At 38.9% G+C, this 24,503-nt stretch overlaps 1 protein-coding gene across 2 annotated transcripts in view; it reads right to left on the reverse strand.

The window, feature by feature from the left end:
* Positions 1-24,503, reverse strand: part of LOC104589235 (SET domain-containing protein) — an 82,383-nt gene that overhangs the window by 46,880 nt on the left and 11,000 nt on the right. The window contains exons 3-4 of one of the 2 annotated variants that reach the window (XM_088901375.1): positions 11,864-12,064; positions 3,912-4,194 (exon numbers count right to left, since the gene is read on the reverse strand). In XM_088901375.1, coding sequence (XP_088757501.1) covers positions 3,912-4,194; positions 11,864-12,064 — 484 coding nt within the window. The remainder of the gene's footprint in view (positions 1-3,911; positions 4,195-11,863; positions 12,065-24,503) is intronic. The other variant, XM_010247485.3, reaches the window with a different exon arrangement.

A 24,503-nucleotide genomic window follows, 5' to 3' on the forward strand; every position in this document is an offset into this window, starting at 1 on the left:
CGCTTCCATCATGCCCTTATGGAAGCCGATTATCGTTAGAGTGACTATGATTCATCTCTCTTCTTTTCTTATGGTGATTGTGGTCTCACCATTTTTCTTGTTTATGTGATGACATCCTCATCACCGGTGATGACCATGAAGGGATCCAACAACTCAATTATTTCTTCAACATTCCTTCAAGATGAAGAATCTTGGTATTATGACTTACTTTCTAGGTCAGGAGGTGTAGTCATCTTAGAGAGGCCATTTTGTAAATCAAAGAAAATATACTATAGATCTAATTCAGCTGGCTCACCTCACTGACTCCAAGCAGGTTGATACTCCAATGGAACTCAATGTGAAACTATCTCATGATGAAGAACTTTTGCAATACCCCACTTTGTATCATAGACTGGTATGAAGTCTTGTTTATCTCATGGTGACTCGCCCAAACATAGCTCATGCTGTTCAAGTGGTTAGTCAATTTGTATCTACTCCTAGACATCCTCATCTCACTACGGTTCATAGAATTATCTGGTATCTCCGTTGTTCTCTTGATCAAGGACTGTTCTTCCCTTCTTCATCTTCGATCTGTCTTCATGTATTCTCTGAAGTTGATTGGGTAGGATGTCCACATACACCATGGTCTACAACTAGGTGGTGATTTTTTCTTGGTGATTCTCTTATCTCATGGAAATGCAAGTAGACTACTATATTAAAATCCTCTCCTGAAGCTGAATATCAAGCTATGCTACTTGTGATGAGATCATTTGGTTAAGGGGTCTTCTTCTGAAAATTCATTTTCCTCTCACTAACCCTATTCCGTTATATGGTGATAATATTAGAGCCATTCCCATTGCATCCAACCGAGTCTTTCATGAGCGCACCAAGCATATTGAGGTTGATTGTCACTTCATTTGTGCCATGACTTCCTTATATCTCCTCTGAGTTGCAACTTGCCGATATCTTCACTAAAGCCATGACTTCCTTGTGGGCAAACTGATGTCCCCACATCAGTTTTAAGGGGAGTGCAGATAGGGTTGTATAGTATGTATTTTACTTTATTTTATTTCTCGTGTGGTGGGCCTTATGGTCTTTATGTAGGTTGTTTTGTACTTTTCCTACTAATAAAGGGCATTTTTGTAATTGTATATATCTTTGCCCCATTTAAAAAACTATCTCTTTGAGGGTAGGGGCATTCATTTGATACACCCTCCCAAGCTCTTCTTCTTCCTAATCGCATGCATGAAACCCTAGAAGGGTAACATTAACTTCCTAAAATTCAACTTCGATGGAAGCTTTATTGGCAACAAGGGATTGGTTGGGTAGGGAGTGTTTTCAGAGATCTGGAAGGTAGATTGGTGGCCTTGTATTCAAGACCCTTGGAACATGGTGATACATTGACAACAGAACTGGTCAGTCTAATGCAGGGGTTAAGGCTCTAGAGGTGGAAGGGGATTGACAGCAGAAGATGATCAGATATCATCCAAAAGGAGAGTACAACTAAATGGCCCAACAAACAAACGTCAAGACCCCTTAACAGCACCGAAACAACAAGCACACAACTTACATACCAAAGACTCAAACAAAACCGGACTCGAGCTAAAAACCTTGAAAAGCCTAGCAAAGAGGCTCAGTCTTCATCCCCGAACTCATCTTCCTGATCTGAAACTTCCTTGTTCCAAGCATCGCCTCTTTTCGTCAGAGCTTTTTTCTTTAACTCCTCAAAGGCCCTCCTAGCAAGCTCTTCACCACCCCAAAAAAAGAGATACAAACTTTTTCCGGTTGTCACCTCTCTGTCTACTAATTTCTGAAGAGTCACACCGTCTGAAGCATTAACCTTAAACTCATTATTTTGCCCCTTCATCCTCATATCAGAATCAGGACCATCACCGCCCTCCTTGTTGGCTAGAACATCCATTCCTGAATGAGAATCCAGTGTTTGCTCCTTCATCATCATTCCCTTAGAATCAGCTCCAGGTGACAAAATACCTCTCTTCCTCCTCCTGTATACCCATTTGTAGTTTTTTGTGGGCCCTGCCCCTGCCCCTGCCAGACCAAGCTTCCTAGAGAAGATTTTCGTCACATGCACTACATCAGAGTTTCTTAACCTGCGTGATTTCTTACAATTCACTCCGTTAAACAACTCATTCTTCTCTTCACTCTTCCTTCTTTGAACCAAGTCTACTCCCAACCTTCCGACCTTCACCTCCTTAAAACAAAAAGAGTCTCCAACGTGTTTCTCATCTTGATCAGCAACATTGTCTCCATCTTTAACCAGCCATTTTCCTCCAGACACTTCCCCAATCTCAGATTCCACGAAGATGTCAGTACCTCCTTCCTCAACTTCCTGCTCCCCCCCCCCGCTTTCTGACCCCCCACTCTCAGTGGGGATAATCTCCTCAGAGGCTAGTAGGTTTACTATAGGGATGATCATTTCAGCCCGGCCCAGAAATTCTGGGCTTGGGCCTGGGTTTTGTGTTCAGGCCCGGCCCCACATCAGGCCCGCAAATTTAGTGCCGGGCTTGGGCTTAATACTTCAAGCCCGGCCTGGGCCCGGGCCAGACAGCATATATTTAAACTTACACATTTTGTGTATAATGTATACATATGTATACATGTTATTTTACATTATATTATATATTTTATATATAAATATTATAACATATGTATAATTTATATTATATGTAATATTTTATATTATATAATGTATAAAATAAGTTTATATGCATGTTATGTCATTTAATATAAAATATTATAGATATGTAATGTTTTATATATGAAAGACATTGGCCCAGAATCAGGCCCGGCCCGGCCCGGGCTCGTGTAGACCTGGGCTAGGGCTTATGTTTCAGGCCCGGAACCCCGGGCCCGGGCCTAAGCTATAGCCCTTATCATAAGTGCAAAGCCCGGACTGGGCCCAGCCCATGATCACCCCTAGTTTACTGAGCCCAAATTGTTCCCTGTTTCTTGGAGTGCCGACTCAGCAACCACAGTTTCCGGTGTGATATAGACCACTTCAATATTTCTTTCAATCTGAGCGCACAGACCCTCACCTCCATCCGCAGAAGAGGACTGACTCCTGACATGATCCTCCTCTGTCCGTCCACCTCTCCTCTTAATTCCATTTTTGTCAAATTTGGTAATCGCCCAAATCCACCTTTCCATTTTTCTTGTTTGTCAAACCTCTCCTTCCCAACGTCCTAGGCCTTTTAAATTTTGGCCTCTTAAAGCCTAAAAAGTTCCTTTTATAATTTCTCACCTTACTAAGCTGGTTGGCCTTACCCCTAATAACGCAATTGACAGTCAAGGTCTGGGCCCCACCTGATTCTTCAATGGGGCTCAAACAACCAAAAATCAGCTGCTTTCCTTTGTTAGGTGTTCATAATTTTGGCTGATTGCGATGATTGGGTCCATTGGGATGCATTGAACCATAATTCCTAGAAGATTTTGTGTTTCTTTCCTCTCATCAACCTTTTTTCCTAAGGCTTTTTAATTGGCCTCCATGACTTTTTCAGCGTTCATCCCTTACAGATATCAATATAAGCTAAACTTTCAGTGTCTTACCTCTATTCTTTGCTGAAAGCAAAACGTGCTTAGTGCTTACATGTTTAGGTTATGGAATGGTAGCTGATATATTGTTATCTTTCAGGATCATTAGTAGCTTAATTATTACATGCAACACTTTAATTCCTAAATTTGAAAAATTGAATGTACAGTTAATTATATGTTTCAAAATCCCTTATTTATTATTCCTTGTTGCACACAAGTCAGAGAATTTAAAAAGTTTCACAGGTTCAAGACAAACGATCTGCACATTTCCCTAGAAAAGAAACAAATTACTCCACTTCAATCCAGCTTAAGGTCGGCAAGAAGTTCATTAAACAAATCAATTTAATCAACAATAAAAATGTACAAGAACACGTGCTAACCTCATCCCCAGCCTTGACGTCCTTAACAAGAATAAGTTCCAAAATCATTGGATCATCCCCTGAATTTGAAGAGCTATCCACATCACTGCAGTTCAGATAATAATTTCCAGCATCTGCAGTCAAAGAACAACTGTCTCTGGAATGAAAATTTTCTGTTAACAGGTCTTCATCAGCATTTCTGTCATATTCATCATTACTCTCAATATTGTCGCCATCATTAGAGCCAGGATGAGAGCAAACAGATGTGAAGTGGATATCTTCAGCTCCCGTCTTGTGATTAAAGCTGTATTGTATAAAGAATAGTATCAAGGGAAACTTCAATCTGTTAACTCCAACCAATACAGAGAAGCATGAAGAACATTGTAAGACAGGTAACTAGCTATAAATGTGATTCAGTTTAGAAGAAGAGAAGAGAGAAAGGAGAAAATGAAATTACGCCCTCCCCCCTGGTGGCCAGATCTTATTTGTACTTTAGGATGGAGCACAAATAACTAATCTCCCCCTAATTAAGTTGGGACAGATATAACTAGACAGGATCTATACTTATAAATATAACAAGACAAAATGACAAAAATACCCTTGTTAACACCCCTCTCAACACTCCTCCTCAAATTAGATCATGGATATCATAGAGCCCTAGCTTGTTACAAATCTGGATCACTCTCACCCCATTCAAACTGTTAGTGAACAAATCTCTTATTGATTTTCTAACTGCATTAATATAGTAGAGATAGTTTTTTTTTTGGGTAAATTACAAAGACCCCCCTTGTACTATGGGGTCAATGACAAAGTCCCCCCTATACTTTTTTTGTGACAAAGACCCCCCTGAACTTTAGCCGTTAGACAAAGACCCCCTTCCATTAACGTTCTGTCAGTTAACTTTGAAAAAAAAATTCATCCGATTGTTAATAATTTTTTAAATGTCCAAACTACCCTTTTATACTGTTCAGTGTCTTCTCCAAGCTCAGTTTCTCAGGCACTGTCAGAGTGGAGCAAAAGTCAAAAACGTACCAACTGAGACCAACAGAAATCAATTCTAAACCAGTCATCTCAACAGAAATCAAATAGGAACAAAGTGCATCATACCAAACAGTTACCTCGGGTGCTATGTAGTCTTTTGTTTCATCAGCTGCAACTAAGGTGTTAGACAGTTTTGTATGCCCTTAGCTCCAATCAGATTTGATGTACTTTTGACATTTAGTGTAAATAAATAAAGTACATGTTTGATTCATGTTGTGTGGTATATCTCTGTGTAAGACCCTTAAACTGGACACTTAAAGAGACTCGTTTTAGTTTAGAACATTCACAGCCATTGGATAACTCTGGGGAGATTTATCCTGCCAAGGTTGACACTGGTGTGCTGCTAAGTGTTGGGGTGGCTTGTCTCAGCCGCTAGGGTGAGACCCAAAGCACATGCAGTGTAGGATTACTTGAATCCTTGAACCGAACCAGATTTCAAGTATTGCCCTGGACCTTGGAGATTGATGGGCAAAACTGGAAAGTTACACCTGACCCCTAGACTCGATCATGATACTACACTAGGTGTCGGATTGGGCTGTCTTTGATATGCCAATCAGTGAGATCCTTAGCGGGGGTCAAAACCTGGGTATGTTGGGACAGTCTGAGAATTCATCTGAGTGGGTGATCATAGTGACAGGATCAGCCCCTTTGTCGGACAAAGGTAATGATCGGGGATGCACTCTCTGATGGAAACCAAACTGCCGACAGTTGATTTCAATCGTTGGAATTTTCTTTTGCAAATTTTATATATATGAAATATATACATATACGGTTTCAAAATGTTTGCAAATGGTTTTAATTCCCGGGATCCATGTGACCAGAGAGTGCAACACTGTTCCTTGCAGCCTAGGGAGAGGTCCTCTCTTGTCGGGCAGTGTTTGATCATTATGGGCTGAGAGGTTAAGTGTAAGACCATTGAGGGTAATACCGGATGGGCTAATCTTGCATCTGCCCACAGTCCCTGGGTTTTTATAAGATGGCTTGGCCTAGAGACCACTTACTGTAAGTGTTGGGCCCATAGAGTCCATGTAATAGGCTCAAGGGGTTCACTGGGCTTTCCAGTGTATTCGGCTAGGCCTTGTAACAAAGGCTGGGCTGAACCCATGTGGCTGATGTGTAGATCAATGCTTGGGTCCCACGCCATACAAAGAAGCCCAACTGGGCAACAGTTTGGAAACTTATTGAGCACTGATTACTTATTGGGCCTAAAGCCCATTTTGACCTGGGCTGATATGATCACCCACTTAAGGGGGCATATCTGGGATTAGGGTTAGCTAAAGGATTAGGGTTCTAACCCTATCCACTCTTGGAGACCAAATTCAAATGTGATTTGAATCTGGTAACCTCCTGATAAGATCAGGAGTGGGCTGACTTAATCTGCAGATAGGATTAAGATTATCCCCTATCTAAATGTTGATTTGGATTGGGATAACTCCCAATAGGATTAGGAGGTTTCTTAATCACAAAGAAAGGAGGAAACCCTAATCTTGAATTACGGGAATTCGACCTCGGGTTTTTGCAGTGACTTACACTGCAAGTTTGAGATAGGATTTCATCTTCCTAAGCTGAAATCTGCATCCACGCCACTTTCAGCCGTAGGAACTCCTCTAGCCGCCACCACCTTACTGCTTGGTTCGAACTCCTCTGAACGGACGATCAAGAAGCTAGTTCTTGACATCAGTCATTGCTGAGCTGATTTGGTTCGGTGCTCTAAGCATCCATCGGATTCTTGCGAAGAGTTCGGTGCGTAGGACGCACACTATTGGTTCTACTCCACCGTCGCTGTGTCATCTTCAGCTGGAGCGGATCTTGGACCTCTCTTTGGGTGTGAACACCGACGTTGGGAGATCTTGATTCTCCGTATCAGGTATAACCCTTCCCTTGATCTTTGGTTCAGATCTGGTTTGGTTTGGTTCGGTTCGAGTAGGTCCTTGAATAATTGATTCTAAAATAAGGGAATACGATTGCCAGTTGATTGAAGGGAGAAAAATTTTTGAAATTCGCCCACCTATTCCGTTGCTTTCTTGGCGACCATACGATGGATTTCTCCCTCCTTTCATGAGGCACTAGCATTATTGATTTCTTCAATCTCTTTTTGAAGCAAACCCTTAGTTGCCATCTATGGTAATGGGGTCAAGCCAGGTACCAAAACATGACCTTCTTCATGAGCAATCAAATTCTCAATGTTTATTCATGATTATAGGGAGTCATTTACAGTTCTTCCATGACTTCTAAGTATGTTTTCTGATACAGTCCATTTGTTATTTGTATTTAGCTTTGCGTCCTCTGTTGACTGAATGATGCTTTCTGCTATGGTCACTTTCCTATTCCCATGATCTGTAGGGCCCTCTTTAGGATAATTTATGTTCTCTCTTTGCAGGTCATGGGTCCTTCCCTTGGATGACTAATGTTTTTTGCAACAATCATTTTCTGGTTGACATTAGCCATCACTTCCCGATTCAGATCAGTCATGTCCTCTGTATTAGGATTAACCAATGATCCTTCTTTTGGATCAGCCATTTGCTTCCTCTGTTATTTTCCGAAGCTCAGAATCTTCCCAGTCTTCCAAAACGATGATCTTCTTAATGGTATTCCAAGTTTGCGGAACCCGATCTGGGCCTGGTTGCCATACAACCACCCCTGTAATTGCTTTGAGTATGAATTTGTATTGGATAGCCTTCCCAATAGGTATGTCCTTTTCAATATAAAAGAACAAATATATCAGAATTCTGTTAGACAGTGTATGCCCTTAGCTCCAATCAGATTGATGTACATTATGACATTTATTGTAAATGAATAAAGTACATATTTGATTCATGTTATAGTGGTGTGTTTCTATGTAATACCCTTAAACTGGACACTTATGAGACTCGTATTAGTTTAGAATGTTCACAGCCGTTGGATAAGTTTGGGGAGATTTATCCTGCTAAGGCTGACACTGATGTGCCGCCAAGTATTGGGGTGGCCTGTCTCACCTGCCAGGGTGAGACCCGAGGTACATGCAATGTAGGTTTACTTGAAACCCTGAACTGGACCAGATTTTCAGTATTGCCCTAGACCTTGGTGATTAATGGGCAAAACTGGAAAGTTACACCTGACCCCTAGACTCGATTATGATACTGCACTAGGTTTCGGATTGGGCTGTCTTTGATATGCCAATCAGTGAGATCCTTAGGGGGGGTCAAAACCTGGGTATGTTGATACTGCACTTGCTGGTCTACAAGCCTATACTTTTAGACTCGAAGTTTTTACTTGAGTAGCAACCAGCAAGTGAAGAAGTTTTCACTCAAGCACCAGACTCAGAGGAAAGTAAAGATCAAGGCTAAGACTTTTTGTAGATGGTGGATTGTAAGTGTTTATTAAACCACTTAAGGTTGTTTGGTGACCCATTTGCCAAATCACTTATTGGGGTGGGGATGTTTGGTGAGCTACTACGCCCACAAGTGCTTATTTTATCATAAATGACAATTTTAGCCCTCATTTCACCCACACATATAAACAATTTTAGCCCACGTGGACCCACACATGGAGTGCCACATGGACCCAAATAGAAAAAAATGAACAACAATGATAATGATAATAATAACAATAAATAATAATAATAATAATAATGATGATGATGATAGTGGCATAATACCAATAAACAATAATAATATAATAATAACAATAAACAATAATAATAACAATAATGATAATGACCTAATAACAATAAATAATAATAATGATATATACTAATAGTAAATAATAATAATAATAATAATAAAATAATAACCAATGTTTAGAGAACCGGACCGGGCATAGAACCAGAGAAGGGAGAGGTTCACAAGTTAGAGGTTTGACCGGGGTCGAACCGTGATGACGTGGCATATACATATATACTACAGGTCACATAAATACTATATATAATATATTTTACAACTTTTAATGTGCTTAAATATGGTGGATGGATGGTAAGCTTCTTAATTTTTAAAACAAATGACTGGGGTTCAAGCCTTTTAACTTGCATTTTCTTTAAAATAGTAATATGTACAATAAATAGTCATTAATCAGCATAAGTAAAGCGATGGATTAGTGGTAATTAAGTAATCTTTGAAAATAAGAGGTCTTTGGTTCAAACCTTGTTAACAACATTTTAAAATTTCACTTATGTATGGACCCGAGTGGTTTCATGAAACCGGGACCGGTTGACTGGTTTTCCAGTTAAATTGGCCGGTCAGCCGGTTTTCAGTAGGTTTTGAGCAAGTCCGGTAATTGGGTTGTGACTGAACCGATCAAGGCCCTGGGTCACGGTTCGACCGGTCAATCTAGTTTTCAAAACACTGATAATAACAATAAATAATACACAATAATAAAGTATGACAATAATTATTATTCATGTTAATGATAAAAAAACTATGTAAAACACATCAAAAAAATGCAAAGACAAATTTAAGATAAAGTATGACAATAATTATTATTCATGTTAATGATAAAAAAGTAAATGAAATTTCGGTTTAATAAAAAAATGTAAAACACATCACAAAAATGCAAATAGAAACTTAAAAAAAATAGGATAATAATTTTAATTCATATTAGTAATAGATTAATAAATGAAATTCCAGTTTAATAAAAAATATGTAAAACGCATCAAAAAATGTAAAGACAATTTTAAAAGAAAGTAGTATAATAAATTTAATTCATACTAATAATAAAAATTAAATGAAGTTTTGGTTTAATAAAAAATGTAAAACAAACCACAAAAATGCAATGACAAATTTAAAATAAAGTTTGACAATAATTTTTATTCATATTAATAATAAAAAATAAATGAAATTTCAGTTAATAAAAAAATTTAAAATAATTGCAAAGAGAAATCTAAAAACAATTAGGTTAATAATTTGTATTCATATTAATAATAAAAAAATAAAGAACATAACAATGAAGCAAAATAAATTCACATAAATGATGCAACCACAAGAATGCAATAAGGATTTAAAAAAATGGAAGCAAAATAAATTCACACATTCACCAATTATTCACATTAAAATTCCTGAAAAAAAATGAAGCAAAATTCAGAATATGCAAGAACATAACAAAATAAATTCACATATTCACCAATTATTAACATTAAAATTCCAGAAAAAAATTGAACCAAAATTCGGAATATGCAAGAACATAACAAAATAAATTCACATATTCACCAATTATTCACATTAAAATTTCTGAAAAAAATGAAGCAAAATTTGGAATATGCAAGAACATAAGAAAATAAATTCAAATAATTACTTAATATTTCTATAATATTCAATAATAATGAGAAAAAAATCATAGTTGTTCATAGCATGCATCATTTTTCAATTCATATTACTGAAAAATCAAATAAGAATCGACTTTCACTAAAATATACAAGAAAACAGATAAAAAACTCAAAACAACCAAAGTGGTAGGTGGAGGGAGCCTTACCTATTGTCGCCGACGCGTTTCAGGTAGGGTTTCCGTCGAAGATTTCAGATTTGAGACAAAACACGCAAGAAACATCTCAGATCACAAAAAATGTCAAAAACAAAAAAAAAAAAGAGCTGGGAACGAAGATGATTAACTAGAACTGAAAAACGACCCACCCACCAATCGATTTTTTGTATTCAAAGTCGTCGCCAGTCGCCCTCTGAGATCTTGCTGTCGCTGCCCTGTTCGAACTGGACACATGGAGAAGACAAGGGCTTTCTCCATTCGCAGGGGTAGTTTGGGCATTATGAAACTTTTTAAGGGACTGGAGCGTCCCAGATTTTTTGAATAAGCACATGTTGAACAAGTGCTTAAAAAAATCCATCTTCAACATGCTTATTTGTTAAGTGCTTTTTTTTTTAAATAAGCACTTATACCCGACTTATTTACCAAACAGGTATAAGTGCTTTTATTCCATTTAATGTGTGGTCCTAGCACTTCTTTTCCTCAATTTCTATAATAAAAAAGGGGTTCAGCCCCCATATTTTTTGAATTTTCTTTTCTTTCTTTTTCTTATGAATATGTTGATTTTCTATACTGTAACATTAAGTTTCTACTTTTTTTATTAAAATTATGAATAATTATTAAGGAAATATGGTTATGGAGCCTAGGGAACTACCCCCCTCCAGGATATATGTTTTTTACTTGAAAAAATCCATCGTCTACGTGACTATGTGGCAAGGCGCCCCCCTGCCGCCTAGCCTCACCTTGGCGCCTAGAAAACTATACTTGTTACTACAAACAATGTTCCATCGTCTACGTGACTATTCAATCGCATAATCCATCACAGCATTCAGCCACTACAAACAATGATGTTTCCTAGTGCCGCAACCAAGAAGATGGAGGAAGAAAGTCCCAAAAGCTGTCTTAGACTAGAACAATTTAGAATCCTTGGACTTTTTTTTATGAATGAATTTAGAATCCTTGAACTTTCAGTGTAAAAAAAAAGTAAGAAAGGGAGAGAGAACTTGATCGGACTGCTCCTAGAACCCATAAACATGCTCTGATACCATATTATCTTGCAAGAAAACAAAGGAAGAAGAAGAGAAGAGGGGAACAAAGGTTTGAGAGAGAAAAAACTAGGTTGGCGGCAAATAGTATCTTATTTATATTAGGGTGGCATTACAAATAAAAGTAAAAAGACACAAGTGCCCTTGTAGTACATATAATGATAATTACAAAACACACCCTAAAAGCTAACAAAAGAACAAGCAAGCAATTTTTATGTGAAAATTACATTTTAACCAGTCATACATCAATAAATCATAGGCCATATGAATGTGTTGAAGCCTCATTGCACCTCACACACAAAAATCTTCTAATCATATAAACTCATAAGGTGATCTAAATCATAGCCAGGGCATTATCCATCATATAGAAAAAAAAAAAAAAGAAAGAAAAGAAATCATAGCCAGAACATGAACTACTGACTAAAAGGCATTGCTTACAGATCTGCCAGGGGCACCATCCCATATCCATGGTAGTCATCTATCTCAAAGGCCCGAGACGAAACAAGACTTTTTGCAGCAAGATACTGTTCAACTTGAAAGCTTTTGGGGTTCAACTTCAATGGGCCAAAATCTACAAGTGGCAGAATGCACTCTTTCCAGTCCTCATAAATATGAGATTTGTCTTCTTTCACTGTCTGCCTAGAATTTCATCAAAACAAACAAACAAGTTTTTAACATGAGAATGTTTTGACTTTAAAATCAGATTAACAAAGGGAGAAATAGCAATTATGTGATTTGGAAATATATGAATCATGAATTTCTCTGGAGTCTAACAAAGTAGGGAAAAAAGAATGATAAATTAAGCTTTACAGAAATAAATCTTCCTACAAACTTTACTGTCTAACTAGCACACCTGATTGATAAACATAACTATGCTTGATTGATGACAAAATTAATGAGAATGGAATAAACGAGAAGACAGTAAATCATTTTTCTCTTTTAAACAGAAGTCATAAGATAAATAGTTGCTTTTCCCATATTAGTTAATCAGTGTTATCTAAGAGTCATAAAAATGACTAATCAATTGAGAGACATATCAACTGTATCATTGACCGGTTGGTTGGTTCCTTCCAGCTCCTACAACCTTATCTTTGACTGGTTTAATCTAAAATTCAAAGTGCAAATTGATATAAACAGAATCTCTCTCACTGTTCTAGCAGGGGGCATCAGCACAAACAGTTGCCAACCAAATAACATCTGAAAGACAAGGCCTACTTTTTATTTGATCTTGAAGACATTCCAACTATTGCTAGAATCATTGTAATCAAAAGTGTTGACTAGTACCACCTGATAAATTGAGGGCCAGACCTACTGCATCACTAACTAGTTGGTTGTTACAGATGATGAGATTGCCTACAACAATTAAAGCATCAACTAGGTTGACTAGTCAATCGACAACTAGGCACAAAGATACTTCAAAGTTTCTTCTTTTTTTTCTTTGGTTTTTCTTTATCTCTAATTACCTAAAATAATATAAACATATGTTTTTATTATTTATATGCATATCACTGCCTCAAGTATTTGTGATAGAACATCTTTGGCTAATGATTTATTAAATAGAAACAAGACATAAAGATGAAAGTGGAGGGTGGGCTCTTTTAAGCTTTCTCTAATCAGTGGTTCAATAGCATAGAATCACCACAAACAAGGAGTACATCAAATGCTACGTTACATGGTAAAAGATTACACATTTTTTATGCTCACAAGACAGATCGTAAAGTAAATGTTTAGTTTTGTTCCATTATTGCATACTTGATATCTATATTTGTTAGACAGTTTTGTATGCCCTTAGCTCCAATCAGTTTTGATGTACTTTTGACATTTCGTGTAAATGAATAAAGTGCATGTTTGATTCATGTTGTGTGGTATTTTTCTGTGTAAGACCCTTAAATTGGACACTTAATGAGATTCCTGTTAGTTTAAAATGTTCACAGCCGTTGGATTAGTCTGTGGAGATTTATCCTACCAAGACTGACACTTGTGTGCTGCCAAATGTTGGGGTGGCCTGTCTCAGCCGCCAGGGTGAGACCCAAGGCACATGCAGTGTAGGATTACTTGAATCTTTGAACCGGACCAGATTTTCAGTATTGCCCTGGACCTTGGAGATTGATGGGCAAAACTGGAAAGTTACACCTGACCCCTAGACTCGATTATGATACTGCACTAGGTGTCGGATTGGGCTATCTTTGATATGCCAATCAGTGAGATCCTTAGCGGGGGTCAAAACCTGGGTATGTTGGGACAGTCTGAGAATTCATCTGAGTGGGTGATCATAGTGACAGGATCAGCCCCTTTGTCGGACAAAGGTAATGATCGGGGATGCACTCTCTCTGATGGAAACCAAACTGCCGGCAGTTGATTTCAATCGTTGGAATTTTGTTTTGCAAAATTTATATATATGATATATAGATATGTATGGTTTCAAAATGTTTGCAAATGGTTTTAATTCCCGGGATCCATATGAGCAGAGAGTGCAACACTGTTCCTTGCAGCCGAGGGAGTGGTCCTCTCTTGTCGGGCAGTGTTTGATCATTATGGGCTGAGAGGTTGAGTGTAAGGCCAGTTAGGGTTATACCCGATGGGCTAATCATGCATCTGCCCACAGTCCCTGGGTTTCTATAAGATGGCTTGACCCAGGGACCACTTAGTGTAAGTGTTGGGCCCATAGAGTCCATGTGATGGGCTCAAGGGGTTCACTGGGCTTTCTAGTGAATTCGGCTAGGCCTTGTAACAAAAGCTGGGCCGAACCCATGTGGCTGATGTGTAGATCAATGCTTGGGTCCCACGCCATACAAAGAAGCCCAACTGGGCAGCAGTTTGGAAGCCTATTGAGCACTTAATACATATTGGGCCTAAAGCCCATTTCGAACTGGGCTGATTTGATCAGTCACTTAAAGGGGCGGATCTGAGATTAGGTTAAGCCAAAAAGGATTGCGTCTTAACCCTATCCACTCATGGAGACCAAATACAAATTAGGATTTGAATCTGGTAATCTCCTGATAAGATCAGGAGTGGGTTGATCTAATTTGCAGATAGGATTAAGAAGACTCCTTATCCAAATACAGATTTGGATTAGGATAACTCCTAATGAGATTAGGAGGTTTCTTAATCACAAAGAAAGGAGGAGAAAACCCTAATTCGAATTACAAGAATTCGAACCCTACGGTTTTCACAGATTACACTGCATCCTTGAGATAGGATCTCAGAAACCCTAGAGAAGAGAAAAGCAGTTCGCCATCTTCTTCTCTAGTCTTCTCATCCAACAGTCGCCGCCATCTACTGCAAGTTCGAGTTCTCTGTGAGGGAAGATCAAGAAAAGTTCTTGATTTTGTGTAGTGCTCTCTGCTTCCATCGAGTTCTTCAAAAGAACCTGGTTCGTGGGACGAACACTGTTGGTTCTGCTCCATCATCGTTGTGTCATCTTCAGTGGGAGCAGTTCTTGGGTTTTTTTTCTTTGGGCATGAACACCAACGTTGGGAGATACTGCTTCTCCGGATCAGGTATATCCCTTCCCTTCTATTTTGGTTCAGATCTGGTTCGGTTTTGATTCAAGTAAGGTCCTTGAATATTGTATTCTAAATTCAGGGAATGTGAGTCCTAGTTGGAAGAATGGAAAGAAATTTTTGAAATTCGCCCACCCATTCCGCAACCTTTTTGGCGTCCATATGATGGATCTTACCATTCTTTCAATATTAACTTATTTATGGGATAGCATCAATTTCTGAAATTTAGAATGTCTTTTTCTGGTTAACTAATCAGTGCCTAAGTGCCTACTAGTCATAGCATTGACTAGAGTGACCAAAACGACTAGTTATCACTTTATATCATTGGTAACACTGGCTAGAGCTAGAAACAACAAGAACTCTTCATACAATAAGGAACAAGATCTCAAAAACAGACCTCAACATCAATGACCATGAGCACCAAGAAGATCTATTAATAATCCACCCAATTTCATTATGTTTTTGCAAATCTGCTACTCCCAGGAAATTGGCTACCCTTCAGCAAATTTCCTTAAAGAATATCCCAAACCCTTCAAACCTCGAAGATTGTTTGATGGGAAATATATTTGTCTCATCTCAAAGCTTTCAAGCCAGCCCCAAATAAACCGGGATGTGCAACTTTAAAAGTCAAACATTGCTCAATGTTACAATAAACCAGTCACATAGAACCAAAAACATGTATCCTCCTTTTGCAAGCCTAAGAATCAATCAGGACAAACCAATGGTTTAAGAAGAAAAACAACCTTCTGAAATAAACGGACTGATTAAAAGAGTGTAGAAAGGTGATAGAGAACAGCAGAAACAGAGAATCAAGAAGAGAGAAGAGGAAGAAGAAGGTGGCGGCAATAGGGTTCAAAGAAGGATTTTCGAATGTAATCCTCACTTACACCCTAATCCTTTTCATTAAATTTGATTTACTATAATTACAGAGAGGCCCTTAACTGGGCTGTTAATTTTAAATAATCATAACATAAGTAAGGCCCATTTTGAGGCCCATTACAGCATAAAACATAAACAAAAGAATAAGAAAGAAATCTATGGGCCATTCGGCCCATCCTCTCTACACTCCCCCTCAAACTGAGCATAGATGTCAATCATGCCAAGCTTGCCAGTATCATGCTGAAGTTTGGCCTTGGGGACTCCCTTGGTAAGGATATCAGCTAGCTATCCTTCAAAAGAGAAATGGCAGACAAACTTCTCCAGAAGCCACTCTTTCTCGGATAAAATGTCTGTCAAATTCAATATGTTTAGTCTTGTCATGTTGCACCGGATTGTGAGCAATGTTGATGGTAGCCTGATTATCATAATATAACATTAATGGCTTATCATACTCAACACCCAATTCTTCCATCAAGGATCAAAGCCAAAGTAGCTCAAAAACTCCATGAGCCATGGCTCTATACTCGGCTTTAGCTGAAGATCTGGCAACAACTAATTGTTTCTTGCTCCTCCAAGAGACAATATTACTTGCCACCATGCTACAGTACTCAAAGGTTGACCTTCTATCATCAATGTTTCCGGCCCAATCTGCATTTATGTAAGCCTCCAGTTTCATATGACCATACTTAGCAAATAGAATTCCCTTTCCAGGAAAACCCTTTAAATAACACACAATTTGTTCTGTTGCTGCCATATGAGTGTCCCTGGGAGCATGCATGAGCTGGCTAATGCAGCTGACAGCAAATGCAATGTTTGGTCTAGTCATGCAAAGATAGAGCAGTTTCCCAAGTAACCTTTGGAAGACTTCCTTATCCTTCAACAGTACTCCATCTGAGGTAGAAAGTTTGTGACTCGTATCAATAGGAGTAGCCATTGGTCTAGCACCCATCTTCCCTGTTTCAGTGAGTAAGTCAAGCACATACTTTCGTTGAGAGATAAAGATCCCATCCTTAGACCGAGCAACTTCTATGCCAAGGAAATACCTCAATTCCTCCAGATCTTTAATTTCAAACTCTGTATGAAGGAAAGATTTAAGATCATTAATCCCTGTTACATCATTACCAGTCACAACTATATCATTAACATAGACAATAAGATATACCACCAAAGAGCCTCTCCTCTTCACAAAGAGGATATGATCAGATTGAGTCTGTATATAGCCAAAGTTAACAAGGGCAGCCCTAAACCTTTCAAACCATGACCTACGTGACTGTTTAAGTCCATAGAGAGATTTCTTCAGCTTGCACGCCTTTCCATCCATATCTGTGTCATACATCCCCAGTGGAAGAGACATATAGATCTCCTCATGTAACTCTCCATTCAGGAATGCATTTTTCACACCCAGCTAGTAAAGTGGCCAATCTGAATGTGTAGCCAGAGATAGCAGAACCCTCACAGAAGTCATCTTTGTAACAGAAGAAAAGGTCTCTAGATAGTCAATCCCATATGTTTGTGTATAACCTTTTGCAACCAGCCTAGCTTTGTACCTTTCAATGGTGCCATCAGCATGGTATTTGATGGTGAAAACCCACTTATAGCCCACTGGTTCCTTCCCTTCAGGCAAATCAACCACTTCCCATGTGTCATTCTTATGCAGAGCATCAATTTTAGTCCTCATAGCATCCCTCCATTCTGTAACAGTAAGAGCCTCTGACACTAACCTAGGTATTGGGTTAGAAGCAACAGAAGAAAGATAGCCAAAATATGAAGGAGAGAGCAAGCTATAAGAAAGGTGTTTGGAAATGCAATGTGTAGTACACTTCCTTTTACCTTTCCTGATAGTAATTGGGATATCAAGATCTGGGAAAGGGGGCTCCAAAGGGACTGTATCAGTACCTGTTGTCTCTTCTGTAATTGGAAGTGTAGGAGGCTCCTATGATGTAGAGGAAACAATCTGCCCACTTCTAGTTCTCTGCCGCTGGTACAACCTAGGATTAAAGAGAGGACGATGAGGTAACGAAGGAGGAATAGGAAATATTGGAAGGAGAATGAGATGATTGTTCCTCCCTTGACTCATTGGAAATAGAAGGAGGCTCAAAAGAGGACTCAACTGGGAGAGGAAGGGGGAGAGCAAACAACTGTGACCAATTCTCCCCCTCTGGACAATGTTGCTCCAGAGGAGGATCATAAAAAGGAGAGGACTCATCAAAGGTGACATCCATTGAGACATACTGAGTTCTAGACTTTGGATCAAAACAGCAATAACCCTTCTATGTGGAGGCATAACCAAGGAAAATACACTTGTGAGGCTTTGGTTCAAATTTGTGTCTCTGGGCACTTGGAATGTGAACATAACAAGTACAGCCAAAGATACGAAGTGGAATAGGAAAAAGGTCCTTACCCGGATGAAGGAGACTAAAAGGAGACTTAAAATCCAACACTTTCGATGGCATACGGTTAATTAGGTAGGTTGCAGTGAGAATAGCACCCCCCCAAAATCTTGTAGGAACATGTGAGGCAAATAGGATACTTCTTGCAACTTTAACAATATATCAGTTTTTCTTTCAGCAACTCCATTCTATTCTGAAGTTCTAACGCAGGAACTTTGGTGGATAACCCCCAAATCAATGAGATAAAAAGTTAGGTTTTTCTCAAAGTATTCTTTTGCATTGTCGGATCTGAAAATTTTGATTCTAGTATCAAATTGCGTAAGGACAAATTCATGGAACTGCCTCACAAGTCTGGGAACTTCATCATGGGATTTCATCAAAAATAGCCAAGTATATCGTGAAAAATCATCAATGAACAAGATAAAATATTTATAGCTACCCATAAAGGGTAAGTGGTATGGCCCCCACACATTAGAGTGCACAATATGAAATGGAGAAGATGATCTTTTATTACTCAAAGGGTAATTGCACAACTCATAGGACTCACAATGAAGACTGGACAAACTATTCCCTTAAATAGTTTTGGGGATTAATAATTCAATGCAGAAAAAGAAAGATGACCCAAACAAAAATGACATAACATGACCCGACTGATAGACTTTGAAGAAATAAATCCAAAGGCAGCTTTCCCAGGCTGTCCTTGGCTCTGTCCAGGAGTATCTAGCAGATATATTCTATTCGCTTCATGACCACTCCCAATCACTTTTTGAGACTCCAGATCCTGAAAAACACAGTAGGAAGGAAAAAAAGTTAAACTGCAATTCAAAGACGTAGTTAGGCTACTTATAGACAACAAGTTTGTATTTAGTTTGGGCACATGAAGAGTAGAAGGAAGAAACAAAGAATTTGTAGCCTTGATGGTTCCCTTGCCAAGAATAGGAGCAAGAAAGCCATCGGCTAGGGTGATTTTATCACGGCCAGGAAGCAAATCATAAGAAATAAACAAGGTGGAAATGTTGGTCATATGATCAGAAGCACCAGAATCAATAATCCAAGGGATCCTACAATTACCTGAGATAGTTGCATGATTGGCAAAAGCCCGTATACCTAAATGAGAAAATGCAGAAGAAGTTGAATTTCCCAGAGGGTTGGAAGAGGAGGCTACACTTTCTAGGTGACTAATCATCCTTCCATACTTCTCATATTCTGCCTTCATAACTACTAATTGTTCACTAGCAATCCTCTCTTCGGTTAAGCATCAGTCATTATCTAGACAAGTAGCATTGGCACTTCCGATCTTCACATTATCAGTTTTCTTTTGGAAATGAGGAGGAAGAAGCTCTGGATGTAGTTTCCAACACTTGTCTTTTGTATGCTTTGGTTTCTTACAGTACTCACAAACAACTTCTTTCCTGAACCACTTGAACTTCCTGTAGTTCCCTTCGGTTTCAGCCCCATGTTAGCAAAATGGTCATTTAGACCAGCCCCTTGAACCTGGACCAGGCTCCTACTTTCTTTACTACTTACCAAGGCATAAGCCTGAGACAAAGAAACACTATCCTTGGATAGGATATTCTGTTTTGTGATGTCATACTCGGGATTCATCCCTGTCAAGAATTCAAAAACTCTATTTCTCTCTACTAATTTTCTATAGGTTCCAACATCATTAGTACTTTCTTAGACAATAGTTTCCATCAAGTCAATTTCTTACCAAAGAAATTTCAGCATTGTGAAGTAAATATAAAGGTCTCTCCCCCTACCTTAAATTATTCACATCACTTCTCAGCTTATATGCCCTGGCCACATTTAGTTTCTGATAATAAGTTTTAGCAATACTGTCCCAAATTTCCTTTGCTGAATTCATCCATAAGTAGTGTTGAATGATTTAGGGCTGCATCGAATTTACTAACCATCCAATGGCAGTATAATTTTCTTGCATTCATTTTTCATAAGATGGATTATCTTCCGCAGGAGCTTTCTTGCTCCCAGAGATATACCCCCACTTGCCTCTACTGCAAACATGAATCTTTACTGAATGACCATGCCAGATAGTTGGTTCCATCTACCTTAACTGTTGTCACAGCCAATAGAGAGTCAATAAGAGCCACTGGAACCTGTCCAGAGTTGGCAACATGCTTGTTTTCAACTCCCAAGGTATCCATCTTCTTAAAACACTCCAAAAAAGCTTCTAACAACTTCAATTAACAATCAAGGAAGACAAGAAAAAATAGAGGCTGAGAACCAACCCCTATGCAGTCGTACCTGTTAACTGCACCACACCAAGAACCTAGGGGAAACATAAAAAAATCTAGCCGCTCCTTGTAGACTTCACAGAACACCAAGGTGCTTGTACCGATCTTCAAGATGAAGAACAATGAGCCTTTTAATCACTGAGCGCAAGTAGAATTCTCCAGTTAATTAGGGTTTTGGGTAAAACACCAGAGACTATCGGAAAGATGACAAAGACAGCCTTCTTCTCTCCAAAAATCCACTAACAACTGGGCTAAAAAAAAATTAACTACTCATTCGATTCAGTTCTCCATACATATTGTGTATGGGAAGAAAGAGAAGAAAAAAAAAGAGAAAATGAGAGCCTACTCTGATACCAAGAAGAAAAACAACCTTCTAAAACAAACGGACTGATTAAAAGAGTGTAGAAAGGTGATAGAGAACAGCAGAATCAGAGAATCAAGAAGAGAGAAGAGGAAGAAGAAGGTGGCGGCAATAGGGTTCAGAGAAGGATTTTCGAATGTAATCCTCTCTTACACCCTAACCCTTTTCATTAAACTTGATTTACTGTAATTACAAAGAGGCCCTTAACTAGGCTGTTAATTTTAAATAATCATAACATAAGTAAGGCCCATTACAGCATAAAACATAAACAAAAGAATAAGAAAGCAGTCTATGGGCCATTCAGCCCATCCTCTTTACAGCTTATAATGTCAATAAATTTGCTAATATTTCCATTTCATCAGTATTGATACAAAATATTACTGTAGACATATTCCCCAGTGAAAGCTACTGGTGTTATGTGGAGTTCAAGAGATAGTTTTATAACATACGTTGGAGAAAATATTTTAGATTTTTTTGGTAATAAAATAAAAATTTATTAGAAGGAAAAAAGAATTACAGAGGGGAGTGACCAGAAGTCACTTGAGAGAGAAAAGGGACAGAACAGAACTTCAAAACCCAACACAAGCACTCCGAGCCAGCCTAGCCTCAATAAAACTAGCAGAAACCAAAACCCACAAAACCACCACAAGGCAAAAATCCCACAACAGCAAAAGATCCCAAAACTGCCCAAAGACAAAACTCAAAGCCAACAAAGCCAAGAACCACTTCAAACCCCACAAGCACACATCTAACCTCGAAAAAAAAACAAAAAAAAAAAAAACAAAGCCAAAAGCATCTCACAAGTTATGACCTTTTATCCAAAACACTAAAATCTTCTTGAGGTTTCCTTGATCTTCAACAACTTCTTGTTTGGTTCAATCCCAAAGAGACTCCCTTTTCGTCTAACAGGAATGCCTTTGAAACCAAGACATTTCTATGCTTTCTTGTTTTCCAAGTCTTCTATTTGCTGCAACAATCTTCCTGGACTCCAAACAACAAGGAGTGCAAGCTCCTAAGTCCCATGGGTCTATAGACATACTTTTTGGGAAATAGAAAGCATATTAAGGGAGCTGAATATTGTATTTAAATGGGTGAGAAGATCAGCAAATGGGATGGCAGATGTTTTAGCCAAATAAGGGACAGCAAGGCACCAAATGTTTGGGAAAAATTGTAAATTATAAACGTTGTCTCTAAGGTGGAAAAACCCACCTATTGTAATACTTAAAATTTATATTAATAATATCTTTTTTCTTACTGATAAAAAAAAAATGAAGAGTTCTCATTAATCCTTTCCAGCTCCAGGACAGTGCTTCAGAAAAGAAGGCCGAACGTTAGCCTCTCACCCCACATATGCTTCCTTTTCCATGCAAGTGGTGAAACCGTATCTCATTTATTGCTGTCTTGCTCTCTTGTTCTTGGTATTTGGGAATTCTGCTGCTCTCTTTTTGGTTGCAGGTGGATATCTCCACAGGATATAGTGTGCTTATTCAGCCCAAGTTTCTTAAGACAACCAAGAAAGAGGGGAAGAATCATGTGGAAAGCAATCCGGGTGGCAGTAGTATGAACTGTTTGGGATGAAAGAAATTGAAGGGTTTTTAATGAGAAAAGCAGATCAAAGGAGGAATTATGTGAAGTTATTCAAATTAGTGTTGGACAGTTTTGTATGCCCTTAGCTTCAATCAGAATGATGTACATTATGAGTTTATTGTAAATGAATAAAAGTACATATTTGATTCATGTTCCCTTGGTATGTTTCTGTGTAATACCCTTAAACTGGACACTTAATGAGACTCGTGTTAGTTTCGAATGTTCACAGCCAGTGGGTCGGTCTGGGGAGACCTATCCTGATAAGGCTGACACTGTTGTGCCACCAAGTCGGTTGGGGTGGCCTGTCTCAGCTGCCAGGGTGAGACCCTAGGCACATACAGTGTAGGATTAATTGAATCTTTGAACTAGACCAGATTTCCAATATTGCCCTGGACCTTGGAGATTAATGGGAAAAACTGGAAAGTTACACCCGACCCCTAGACTCGATTATGATACTGCACTAGGTGTCGGATTGGGCTGTCTTTTATGTATCAATCAGTGAGATCCTTAGCGGGGGTCAAAACCTGGGTATGTTGGGACAGTCTGAGAATTCACCTGAGTGGGTGATCATAGTGATAGGATCAGTCCCTTTGTCGGACAAAAGTAATGATCGGGGATGCACTCTCACTGATGGAAACCAAGACTGTCGGCAGCCGATTTCAATCGTTGAGATTTGTTTTGCAAAATATATTTCATATGAGATATAAAAGTATATATATATATTATGGTTTCTAAAATGTTTGCAAAAGGTTTTAATTCCCAGGATCCATATAAGTAGAGGGTGCAACACTGTTCCTTGCAGCCGAGGGAGAGGTCCTCTCTTGTCGGGCAGTGTTTGATCATTATGGGCTGAGAGGTTGAGTGTAAGACCATTGAGGATAATACCTGATGGGCTAATCTTGCATCTGCCCACAGTCCCTAGGTATTACAAGGTGGCTTGGCCCAGGGACCACTTAGGGTAAGTGTTGGGCCCATAGAGCCCATTTGATGGGTTTCAGGGGGTGCACTGTCCATAACAGTGTATTCGGCCAGGCCTTGTAACAAAGGCTGGGCCGAACCCATGTGGCTGATGTGTAGATCAATGTTTGGGTCCCACACCATACAAGGAAGCCCAACTGGGCAGCAGTTAGGAAGGCTAAGTGAGCACATAAGCTTAATGAGCCTAAAGCCCATTTTGAACTGGGCTGATTTGATCAGTTTAAATGAGTTAATTATGGGGCGAATTCTGAGATAGATTAGTAGATAGGATAGGGTCTTAACCCTATCCACTCAGAGAGTACAGATCTGAATATGGTTCAGATCTAGAAACCTCCTAATGAAATTAGGAGAAGGCTGATCTAATCTGCAGATAAGATAAGGATTTATCCTTATCACCTAAAGGGATGTCTGATCCAAATATGATTTGGATCAGCAACTCCTAATTGGATTAGGAGCTGATCCTTTAGGGTTACAAAAGAAGGAAGGGCGGCAGCTTTTAGAAGACATATACTCACATCCTCTTCAGAGCTGAAATCACAGAAGGAAGAATTAAGCAACCCTGCAGAATTCTTTCTTGCCGCCTACCTTGCTAGTTCGATCTCCAGTTGTGGGAGAAATCAAGATTTGATCTTGATATCAGTTCTTTGTGAAATGACTGATAGGAATCTGTGCTCACGTGCCATCCTGTTGTTTCTTGCGAAGGACAAGGTTCTTGGAGAACACTGCTGATTTTGCTCTATCCTGCACTGCGCCATCTTCAGTGGGAGCAGTCTTTGGATCCTTCCTTGGGCATGAACACCTCCATTGAGAGATAATATTTCTCTGTATCAGGTAGACCTCTCTCCTACTCCTTTTGGTTCAGATCTGGTTCAGTTTATGGTTCAAGATTGATCCTTGAAAATATGATTTTCTAAATAGGGAATGCGATTCCAATTGAAGGGAGAGAAGAATTTTTGAAATTCGCCCCTTTATTCCGCAAGATTTGGGCATCCATATGATGGATCTCTCATTCCTTCAATTAGAGATACACACCAGATAAAGACAATTGATGCATTCAAAGAATTTTTAGTAAATGACATCATAAGGGCATGGTCCGAAGTGGCAGCCTCCTCAAGAGAAAAGGAAAAG

The sequence above is a fragment of the Nelumbo nucifera genome, chromosome 3 (assembly GCF_055504915.1).
Source record: "Nelumbo nucifera cultivar China Antique chromosome 3, China Antique-T2T, whole genome shotgun sequence".
Taxonomy (NCBI): Eukaryota; Viridiplantae; Streptophyta; class Magnoliopsida; order Proteales; family Nelumbonaceae; genus Nelumbo; species Nelumbo nucifera.